The sequence below is a fragment of the Lissotriton helveticus genome, chromosome 4_1 (assembly GCF_964261635.1).
Source record: "Lissotriton helveticus chromosome 4_1, aLisHel1.1, whole genome shotgun sequence".
Classification (NCBI taxonomy): domain Eukaryota; kingdom Metazoa; phylum Chordata; class Amphibia; order Caudata; family Salamandridae; genus Lissotriton; species Lissotriton helveticus.
In genome coordinates, this window is record NC_136063.1 from 926,837,834 (window position 1) to 926,850,177 (window position 12,344).

At 41.7% G+C, this 12,344-nt stretch overlaps 1 protein-coding gene across 5 annotated transcripts in view; it reads left to right on the forward strand.

The window, feature by feature from the left end:
- RIPOR2 (RHO family interacting cell polarization regulator 2) overlaps window positions 1–12,344 on the forward strand; it is a 612,501-nt gene that overhangs the window by 506,544 nt on the left and 93,613 nt on the right. For all 5 annotated transcript variants that reach the window (XM_078687528.1, XM_078687531.1, XM_078687533.1 and 2 more), the window contains exon 16: window positions 535–670. In XM_078687528.1, the coding sequence (XP_078543654.1) occupies window positions 535–670 (136 nt within the window). The remainder of the gene's footprint in view (window positions 1–534; window positions 671–12,344) is intronic.

The window sequence follows — 12,344 nt, forward strand, 5'->3', positions numbered from 1 at the left end:
TGTGGCCTAATGGCCAAAGCTACCAACTTAGACACTGGGAAACCACGTTCAAGTTCTGGAGATGATTCAACAGCCTGTGTTTCTGGGCAAATCATTTAATCTCCACGTGGCTAAATTAAAACATAGTAATCTGACCTTGTGTAATGTATTCTGGTGATCATTTAGATCTTTCTAATGCCTTTGGGCTAACTTCACGCTTTATAAAATTGAAGAAAGCAGTCAGAATTGCTTCACCACAAATATTTATGTATGTCGTTTTTGGACATCACAAAATCTCTAAAGGCAGCAGAGTGCTGTACAGGGTCAAGGGCAGAAATACAGTCAACAAGTGATTGCCAGACAACATGACATGCATGTAAAAAGACGTTTTGTATCTTCCTTACTTCAAAAGTCATTACAAGTCATGATATCTCTATAAATGTGTGAACTAATTGCATAATTATTTGTTTCTTTTCTCAGCACTTTCTGCTATGTATAGTTTTGAAAATATTGTAGCTGTGACCCAGGCAACCAACTTCCCTTTTATTTTCACAGCAAATTGTGCAGTCTAGCAAAACACTCTTCGTTCTGAGGGATTACCTGGATAAACTTGCCAAGCAATGTCTAGTTTTGGAAAAACTTGCGGACATCAGCACAGAGCATTTGGGAAATCTTAGCTCACTCACTGAAGGTAAGGGTGCAAGACTAACGGAGATGTCTCAGACCTGATGATTTACCAGAGTAGAGTTCACACATTTTCCTAATGGTCAATATAATGTACTTGCACTTGCTCTTCTTGCGTCTGTGGTGCTTATGTACTTGAAATGTCAAATATTTGGATTCAATCTCAACATCATTACATGTGGTGCATCAACTAAATTAAGCTTGATAAACATTATAGGATATTTGCAGTTGTAATGGAGGAATGTATCTGCTCTTTGCTCCTCCGCACTTCCCTCATTGCAATGCTGTTTCAGTGGGGTTGATGGTTTGCTAAATTTAGCGCCACTGGCATGTAAATGTTGAAAAACATAGGGCCTTCTGCTACTAGCTTAGTGCACAAAAGAAGCTAATGTATAAAATAATGTGTTGTTGATGTGCTATAATGTGTGTATGGAAATGTATGCAAATAATTAGTTACTGCAACTTTCATGTGATTAACTTTCAGTGTAGTATAGTGTCGGATTTCTGTGAAGATTTCAACAGTTAAAGTTCAAATGCCTGCACACATAAGTTAGAGTTACCTTGTGAGTTCCCACTCTAGTATGGAAATCAATAAAGACCTTGACGCTGTTGAAGAAAAAGTTGCATTAGCAAAAAAAGACCCACTGCTGGATGACACTGAGCACTACTTGCACACTGGCACCTCAAAAATATTTCAGCTTAAACTACTCAAGAACCATCTTATCTAACCGAAAAAAGTAGTGTTACATCAACATTGACAGGTATATGGCGTGTTCTTTTATTGTTTTCTATTGTACATCTTATCAACACATTTAAGATACTGTGTTTTTATTACATTTTACAGTGATATGCATCTCCTGCCTTACCTTTCCTTCTCCATAAATTTGTTCTCTTCAAGCCTAGATGGAAAAACTCGGTCTGGAAACAACGCACATTTTATCACTGTGAATGCATGAATTTATTAGATTATACTAAAGTATTTTGCCATTATATCACTTTCTATCCTTGAAGATTATTTATGGTTTATAAAGATCAAACTATAAAATAATTAGTTGCTATATTGCACTTAATAATATATGCTTACATTATGGACCAGCCTTCCCTACTAGAGAAGTCAATGTTCGTTAATAGGATAATAAGATATCCCTCCGCAGAAACATCAGTCTTATTTTACTCATCCGTTTCCTGAAAGAATGAACACAGTAAAAGTACTTTCTTACTGTAAGTATCCTTTTTAAACTAGAGCTACAGCACAAAACAAGTACAGAATTCATATCATTTTTGTGTTGGCGAGGAGTACGAGACGTGTAGAAATACTTCTTGAGCTACTAAGACTGTGGTTGACCGCATTCATCCAACAGATAGGCCTATTGCAACAAGTTGAGGCAGGGTTCTGAAGAAGGCACTTCCAAGTATACATTTCTGTGACAGTAAAACCGATTACAAAGATTTCAAATACAAAGAAAACAAGATTGGCGAGGATTAGTTTTCGATCTTTGAAAGTTATTGTGTATGATGAGCTCAACAGCTAATCTTTAATGTTGGCTGGATGGTTCAGGCAAACTGAGGTGCTATCGTTTCACTGGCGGGAAGCAAAGGCTGTCTGCCATGCCCCTGACACGCACTGAGCAGCACTCAAAGGACACTGGCAGCCTTGTCTGTCAGCCGTCAGTTGTTCAACAAATCCAAAATGAAATACTCACCAAACAAACGCATTGTCCCTGGAGCAGTCTAACCGTCACTGCTTGTTAATTGCTTTGAAAGTGCTTGATTTTAACGCAAATGGAATATTAAAACATCATGGGTTGGAATCTCTTAGTGGTCACAACAGTGATAGTTCAAAGGCTGGGTCCATACAGCGGTGGTCTGGTGAGCAAACAAATAATTAATTTTACCCAGATCTGTGACTGGGGTGAATGTTTGACAATGTTCAACATTGCATCCATCATCTTTTTGTGTTGCTGTGGTTCAAAGTTGTAAAAATATCAGTAACACGCCATTAAGTAACAGCCTTTCTTAAAATACTGTCCCAATGGTAGTTTTTGGAGATTGAATCTTACTAAAGTTTCACATACTGTGCAAAATCTTGCTTTATAGCTCTTAGTCTCAAAACGGCACTTGGAAAGGGAAGGAGAGGACGTTGACGTTCATGGGGGGAGCCTTACTTGCTCCCCACATGCTTTGTTAGAACCTTGGCAGTGGCCTGGAACCGGGCTCGGCTGCAGTACTGCCCGTTCATGTAGTAGGCTTACCAGTTGTCTGTTCCAGCTGGTAAAATCAGGACCAGTGTACCCGCACCTAGTCCGCAATCATGGTGATCTTAATCCACATGGAAATTATGATTTGTACAGTTCACAATCTGGGCATTAGACAGGACATGGTATTATTTGGCATTACTCTTTAAGCACTACTTAATTTTAGATGTATACATTTATGTTTGGCTTCTATATAACAACCTTTTATGTTTCGCGTGGATAGACTGGCAGAACATATATTTTTTTGTGCCTGCCACTGGTTCACAATGATACCAGGTGTAGGGCTGTTTTGTATCTCCTGCCCAAGGGTCTCAAAAGATGCAATGAGAAATATTAGACTACATGCACCTTGGTGTCAAGAAGACATATCATCTGTAGATGTGACCAAAGAGGCAGCCCAGCTTGAAAATGTTTCTGACCTTGAAATGGAGCGTTCCGTTTTAATATGGGTGAGTCTGCTGAAGCGATTTAATTAGGAAGAAGATGGCGCTGGTGCATTTGAAAATGCATCCTTAAACTGACACCTTAGCGTGCTGTAGCTATAATAACAGTGGGGGGGAAAAAATCGACGCTGAACTTAAGTTGACCTCGTTCTCGCCCTCAAGTTGAACTGGATGTTTCTTCGATGCCGAAGACTGCAAGTTGAAAACTGCCAAAATTCAACACCAGCAAAGCCTCCTTGAAAATAAAGACTCCGAATCATCAGGGTTGTAAAATTGACTTTGGAAAATAAATTAACCGTCGTGACTCGTAGTACAGCGTCTATTACTGAACAGGGAGAGAAATGAAAGGGCAAGTCATGACATAACCCACTTGTTCACCAGCCAAACTTGAATGCCTCAATGGGTCGCGCACACCCTTTTAATGCATACAAAGATCCACAGAAAAGAACAGATGATTGTAAAGGACTTGGAAGAACTACAGAGTGCACGTCCAATGCTATAATTTTTCTTGTCCTCTCTCCCTCTTCACTGTGTGGTTTGCTGTTCAGTCATTATGCTTGGTTTCCAAATCGGTCCACCGAAAATGGTACCCAAGAATTCCATGGAAAATGTTTCTACTCTACAAAGCAGATACAGCCCTATGGTCAGCGGAGACCTGAGGCTTACACACGACGTCTGGTGTTTAGGTGCCCTTTGAAAATCAACTGCTTCCTATATCTCGCTATGTGTACAAAAGTTACTACCGAGATGCGGAATGCATTTTATAAAGGACCCTAACATAACATACCATTATGTTTGTACTTCATTCCAGGCTTGATTGATAGTATAGTAGCCAGATATCTGCAGGTATCTCTGGAAGTCTATGTCTGTGAGTGTGTGTGTATAACACATTCATCATCCTACACACATCTATCCATCCATAACAATGAGTATCTTCATCTATGCAGCTTGTGCATGGGTTTGTGTGCGTGTACATCTGTGCCGGTTTGTTTCTTCTCCCACAAATATGTGTGTTCGTATGCATGGCAATCTACATTCTTTGAACATTTTTCTAAAGTTCAAATGCACCCAAAAAACAATTGCAGAATATTAGGGGGTTACAACTGGAACATTGTGAAACTGCTGCATGCAAGAGAAGATATATTTAGGATGGGTGTGAATTTAGCAGAAGGAAAGAAAATTAGAGGAGACAAAACACTTGAGGAAGAAATCGGAATTAGTTCTGAGAGACTGAAAACGATGTGTTTTCAGAAGTTTCCTGAGCCTCAGATGGATTCTTAGCAGGTTGGAAAAATCGTTCCATTAGTTGCTTACAGCACCTATAAAAGTCTGTTTCAGCAATAAAGATGCTTTGAAATTTGTCATTTTGAGCGACTCTGTCTTTATTGCTGAGGCACTGTTGTCACCCTGAGGTAGTCAGCAGTTTTGCCAGGTTAGGTGAGTCTGATTAGAAGACTGTATGGTTCACTTGGAAGAGGAGAGATGTAGTGAATTTTTCTACTTGTGAATATAAGTTGTTCTGTAGTGTAGAAACTACCTTTGAGTGGGGCAAGATAGGACTGGAATCAACTATTCAAGATGGTATTTTCAAAGGTAATTTAAGATATGATTATTGCATTTGCAGCTGTTTTAAAAAATGGTAAGGTGTTTGGTTTTCTTTACTGCGTTTAGGAAGACGTTTGCTGATTGGAACGTCACATTGATATGAGGGGATAGTCACATACATGAGTGCCTTTGTCTTTTCCCTTGCCTGCACGACTGTACATACATATTATGTGCAGCAAAATGTCTGTACCCTTGAATGGGTATCGGTATGTCTGTTGTGCTGCTTGAACGTGGATTGCTGTAGGTGGGTTGCTTTGGGTTTCATGTGTGTATCTGTGTGGAGTGTTTATTCCATTATTCCTCATTTTGTATGTTGGTATACACATGGGCAATATAAAGCCAACTTCAAGTTCTTTCTTACTGTTGTTTTGGGAGATATTTCTCTCAGAAATTCAACAGAGGAAGACAAAACTTCCTCACAAGACTACCCCTTTTCGTGATGCAAAATATTCTATACTTTGAAGCGCAATTATCCTCAAACCCTACAGTCTTCAACATCAGAAATTAACAGAAAAGCTCTTGTTTGATTTAATTTTTTAACTCGTTAGAATTGTATTCAGATGTTTCATCAGGAAAGGGCTGATAATTAAAGCACCTGTTTGTTGTAATATATTATTAATCTGACAATAAGAAAAGAAGCTATTGGATTTAATTTGTTAATCTGACACTCTGGGAAAAGCAGTGGGTCTACCAAATTAAACCGTTTAGTTCTTGTGGCATCGCAAGTGATGAAGGTCGTTAATAACACTGCATTAAAGGCACTTGTGTAAATTCTGTTACAATCTGTCATAAATGATATACTAAATTTTAGATTCAGACACAGCGCATGCTTTTTTCATATGGCCCAGCATTACTTAAAGTAGGTGGTGATTTTAAATAAACTTTATGGTAACTCCTATCTTTGGTCACAGGGTAGTACTTTGTTTTTCTTACATTTTACATGCTTATATGACATGTGTTCCACCATTGGTACATACTTGCAGCTTTGTTTGGTATGTTCTTTCCCAAGTTTTTTTAAAATTGCAGTGCAGACCGGGGTTAGTTTGCGAGTTGTATTAAGCAATGTGACGATGTCTGTTGTTGAGAATTAGATGATCAATCAATAAATCAGGGGTCTCCCACCTTTTGTGTGATAGGAGCTACTGATGTTAATCGAAAATCATCAGTAGCTACCAATAGTAATAGTGACATCAGCCAACATTACATTAGTAACCAACATGTCCAGGAGTACCAGCAGAAATTACCTCAGAGCATCAGGTCAGTTGCCAGCAGTAATAAATAAATAAATAAATAAATAAATAAATAGTAATGTAACAAGCATTTGCAATGCAATAGGTCTCGCATTAGGAAAGTTTGAGCTATTGGTGTTGTAAATGACAAATTTTGTATTTGTGTTGGTTTTGAAAATTGCGAAATTAATAGCTTTGTCATTTACAATGCAAATAGTTTTAACTTTTGCAAATGCGACACATATAGCATTTGTAATGCAATATGTGTTGTATTTAAGTGACTTAGATGTATTGATATTACAAATAACAATGGCTTACATTTTTTTAAAAATAATTAATACTTAAATAAAAGTTATTGTAATTTATAATGGCAATAGCTTAAACGTTTGTGAATAACTTTTGTGAAGATTATGTTCAGTGTATTTTATTGTGATGAAAATCCAAGAACAGAAGTGAAATATTAACATCTTTTTGTTACATTTGTAATAAAGCTTGAAACATTGAGAGAACATATTTGAACCAGGTGTTGTTGAATGGTTGCACAGATTGATGTTGGGGTGGCGCGGAGTGATGTTGTGATTAGCGAACGAGTGATGCTGTGGCGTTCAGTGATGCTGTGGTAGCACATAGTGATGTTGTGGTGCCCCTGAGTGATGCTGTGGTGGTGCGGAGTGATGCTGTATGCTATGCTATGTTTTGTTTTGCTATCCTATGTTTTGTTTTGTTATGCTATGCTATGTTTTGCTATCCTATGCTTTGATTTGTTATGTTATGTTATGCTATGCTGTGTTTTGTTATGCTATGCTATGTTTTGTTTGTTATGCTATGCTATGTTTTGTTGTGTTTTATTATGCTATGCTTTGTTTTGCTATGCTGTTTTGTTATGCTATGCTATGCTATGTTGTGTTTGGTATGCTATGTTTTGCTATGCCATTATATGTTTTGTTTTGCTATGCTATATTTTGTTGTGTTTTGTTAAGCTATGCTATGTTTTGTTGTGTTTTGCTATGTTGTGTTATGCTATGTGTTGTGTTCTGTTATGCTATGGTTTGTTATGTTATGCTATGTTTTGTAATGCTATGCTATGTTTTGTTTTGCTATCCTATGCTTTGTTTTGTTATGCTTTGCTATTTTTTGTTGTGTTTTGTTATGCTATGCTATGTTTTGTTGTGTTTCGCTATGCTATGCTTTGTTATGCTATGCTATATTTTGTTATGCTATGCTATGTTTTGTTGTGTTTTATTATGCTATGCTTTGTTTTGCTATGCTATGTTTTGTTATGCTATGTTTTGTTATGCTATGCTATGCTTTGTTATGCTATGTTTTCTTATGCTATGCTATGCTAAGCTTGTTTTGTTATGCTAAGCTATGTTGTGTTGTGTTTTGTTGTGCTATGCTATGTTTTGTTGTGTTTTGTTATGCTATGCTATGTTTTGTTGTGTTTTTCTATTTTTTGTTATGCTATGTTTTGGTACGCTATGCTTTGTTACGTTATGCTATGTTTTGTTCTGCTATGTTCTGTTGTGTTTTGTTATGCTATGCTATGTTTGGTCTACTGTGCTATGTTTTGTTTTGCTATGCTTTGTTATGTTATGCTTTGTTATTTTATGCTATGCTTTGTTTTGTTATGCTATGTTTTGTCATGCTAAGCTATGGGTTGTTGTGTGGGCAGGCCTGTTAGTTCCAGGTGAGGCAAATACAATTAAGTGGTTGTCAAGTGTATCACAACATTGTTCTGGCTCAAAAGGTAAGCAGTGAGGAAATGCCCTGGGTAGATTAGCAGTGATGGCTTTCTAAAACGGTTGCAATGTGCTATAGACATGTGAAAACGCCAATGCCTGGTATTCAAGTCAAGTCAGAATTTATATAGCGCACTACATACCCAGAGGGTCTCAAGGCACTTGAGGAAGGGGGGGAGGTTTACTTATCGAATATCCAAGTTTTAAGCTGTTTTCTGAAGGCTAGGTGGTTTTGAGTGAGGCGGAGGTGGATGGGAAGGGAATTCCAGGTTTTGGCCGCTAAGTAGGAGAAGGATCTTCCCTCCATGGTGGCTTTGTGGATGCGCGGAACAGCGGCAAGGGCTTGGTTGGACGAGCGCAGCTGGCGGGTGGGGGTGTAAAAGGAAAGGCGCATGTTGAGACAATCAGGTCCAAGTTCGTATAGGGCTTTGTGTGCGTGGGTGAGGAGACGGAACGTTATTCTCTTGTTGACGGGGAGCCAGTGAAGGTCTTTCAGGTGAACGGAAATGTGGTCTGTATTGATCAGTTAAGATGGCAGTGTCCTCTATCGATTAGTCTTACATCTTATTTATAGAGGTCATATGTTGGGGTGCATTTCAAGCCAATGTGTGAGGGCTCACAACAACCGAACCAGTTAGCAGGGCCAGATCGTGAGCATTGCCTGGTATGGGCCAGCGATAAAGTAACTCCTATACACCAGTTATGATGACAGAAGTACTGTGCACTAACTAGTCAGTGAGAGATGCTAAGACTGGTTATGGTGAGAGGAGGAGCAGTGTTCATAAGTGATGATAAAGGGGATGCAGATCTAATCAGGTAGTGGTGGAAGTAGCTGAAAGTGTACATGAAATGTGCTAGTGTTCGGACGGCATTGCACCACAGTCACAGGATGGTGATCGCAGGGTACCCCAGACTCACCTCCGCCGGTACTCGTCCCGCTCTCTCTTCACCTTGCCCAGCACATTGTAGAGCGCCCGATCTCGGGGGTGATGGTATCGATCTGGACCCCTACTCCATCAGGATGCGTCCATGTCACTCCTGGTCCCTGCACGGTGTGCGTGCCCCGCACCTGGGTGTAGTTCCAGATGGTGCCGGGCATGGAGCCCTGAGAAGGCCCGGTCTGCACCCCCTGGTCTCGGGTAAAGGTGCGGAAGCGGTCCGGCCGGGTGGGCACCGCCGGCTCGCGGGGTGTCCGCTCCAGCCGTCCCTCCAGCGTCCGGTTCCGCTGCTCCAGCTCGTGCACCCAGGACAGGAAGCGGCGGAAGCGGACATTGAGGGTCTGCAGCAGATGAATGTCCGAGCTCAAGTCATCCCTCAGGGCCGAGGGCACCGGCGAAGGGGCGCGAGCAGCAGAGGCCCGCAGGCGGGGGCAGCCATGCCTCGGGCCATGTCTCCGAATAGCAGCGAGCCCATGATGCGGCCCCCGCGGGGGGCGCGCCGGGCCGGTGGAGCCTCCGAGGCCCGGCAAGAGGGGTAGGGGTCTGAGGTCCGGGGGTGAGTGGGTTCTGTGGGCCGCCCCAAGGAGAACGGCTCGGAGGGCCGCCGGGGACATGCTCGGGGGTCTCCGGGTAAGTGTTCGGACGGTGGCCGCGAATCCGCAGTCATGGGTTCGGGCGGCCGCCGTGCCTCGGCGGGGAGGGCGCTGGTGGCGGCCGTGGCTGCGGTGGGGGCTGCAGTGTGTGTATGTGGGGCTCTGCAGACCGCCGCAATCCATCCACAGCCTGTGCTCTGAAGCCGGGAGCCGCAGCGACAGCCTAAGCACCGGTCTCTGCATCGAAAATAATGTTTCATTTAGTGCGTCACCTGGAAGTGTTCCATGGGGCACTGACTCATGTCCCCCAAGGTTAGTGAAGAAGCAAGCCAGCAGCCAGAAAAGTAAAATACCCACACCACCCCAACATTAAGCCACATATCAATTCACAGTTGATTATGTGAGTCGAATGAGCCACGCACTTGCTCCGTTAAACGCCTTACCTGAGGGAATTCCGAAAAAAAATTGCTAAACGGTGCCTGCCCGTCTCACATTGTTAATTTGTACGTTGACTTGGGCCACATTGACAAACCAGTGTTGCATGGCCGCTGTCCACGCAGTACTGGAAATAGAAAAAAAAAAACACCGCCGCAGCCCTGCTCCGTGAAAACCGGAAGTCAGGCACTTTTGGCTGAGACTGGGGCGGGGCCTGCAATCCGGCAGGAAGTCAGTCCCGCCCGCCGCCGCCGAGGAAGAAGTGAAGCCGGCCGACTGATGGCCTCTCCGCATGAGTTGAGGAGAGTCCCGGGGCTGCCAACAGCAAAACAGCCAGAGTGTTGCAGGGCTCCCAGGTGCTGGAGGGAGCCCCGGAAGTGAAGTCCTGCCCCCTGGTGCCGCGACGAGACTGTCTCAGAGAGGAGCCCGATCCCCAGCAACAGCCCAGTGAGTGCCCGACCAGCGCTGCAGAGGAGACACGGAACACGCCGAAAGAGCCCGGTAAGTGGGAGGGGGGGAGGTGTAGGCGCGTGTGTCTGTGTGTGTTCGAATGTGTCTGTGCGTGTGTCTGTGTGTGTGCGCATGGGTCTGCGTGTGTGTATGCAGTGTGTGTGTGTATGTGCGCATGCGTGAGTGTGGAGTGTGTTTGCGCATGGGAATGAGGCACGAGAGGGGCACGGCGCCGTGCGCGCTCACGAGGTCAAATCTGAGCAAATCTGCGCTTGTGCACCCTCTCGTGTCCACATTCCCAAATACGGGCAACATTAGTTGTCTTGCTGACAGCTTTCAATGCTTTCGCATTGAAAGCTACGTCAGCTCGACCTAAAAAGGCCTTGTCAATTTGGAATGGCTTTATGTAGGAAATACATGCCAGCTACGGCTGCAGTGCCCTTGACAAAAATAAATCATATTAGTAATAAGTCTATGCATATGATGTATTACTCAAAAATCACCTTTACATATATTTTGGAAATTCAGCCGTTATTCTACAAACATTAGTTTGAATTCTGACACTACACACATATTCACCTTGGAATAGACAATTTACTCACACATTTGTTGATTTAGCCAAGCGAAATGTTCCAAATTAGCAGGCTGGAATGCCACCCGGAGCACTACTGACAGGCAGCTGGAGAGCTACCAGTAGCTCATGAGCTACTCGTTGGAGAAGCCTTTTGTACGCTTAAAAATAATTACAAAAAAGTAAAACATGCAGGCTTATTTTTGCCTGTTAAACATGTTGCATGTCACTACCTCATGATGCGATCCAGTAATTCAGTTAAAACAGTAAGAACCTATAAGTGATGGACCTCACATATATATAATATTATTTTATATATATTCACACACATATATATATATATATATTCACTGAAAAAACCATAGGTTATAGACCATATATAGTTAGGAATTAGCATTTACAAAACCTTGAAAATTCACTGAAAAAACCATAGGTTATAGACCATATATAGTTAGGAATTAGCATTTACAAAACCTTGAAAATTCACTGAAAAAACCATAGGTTATAGACCATATATCGTTAGGAATTAGCATTTAAAAAACCTTATTTTACTCACACAAAACCATTGAAATTCCATATATAGTTAGTTGCACTAACTATATATCGCGCACCCGCAATCCACTGCTGATGATGTCACATATTACATCATTCATGACATGGTCAGTGACATCACTGATGACATCTCAAATGACATCACTGATGACATCACTGATGACAACATCCAGTGACTGTATGTTTCTGTAAAGTTAAAATGTGTCTTACATATTGAAGAATGAGTGGAAGTATAAGTGTCTGGACAAAGGATTTAGTAGGTGCATGACTGAATGTATGAGTGAGTGATTAAATGTGTCTCACTGAGTGCATGGGTTAGTGACTAAAGTGTCTTAATTTGTGCATCATTATGTCTGTTGTTCTGTAAACTGCTGCATGTGTTGATCAGTAGCTATATGATTAACTATATGGGTTACTGATTGATTGTCCAAGTATTTGTATGGGAGACTGAGTGTGTGTGTGGCTGGCTGGGAGGTGTGTGACTCTGTGCAGATCAATGTGTACTTGTATCAATGATTGTATAACAAGGTAAGTATGTGTTAGTATATGTTTGAAAATGTAAGGTGCTCTATGTTTAACTGTATAGACAAGAAAATGCAAGTGTCATTGATTCTTTACAGGACTCACTAGGTGTGTGAGTAACTCCATGGATGAGTGGCAGACTGTGAGTGTCTGTATAGGTGTATGAGTGCATATGATAGTGTTGTAAAGATGAGTGATTGTATGTATGAATGATTGTATGGGTGAATGAGTGAAGGTGTGTGTAGACGTAGGAATCAGTGAGTGCGTATGTAGTAACTAGTATTGGTGTGTCAATGGTTTCAAAAATTATATTCTGTATTAAACACTGGGTGAAACAGAGGTTATATTA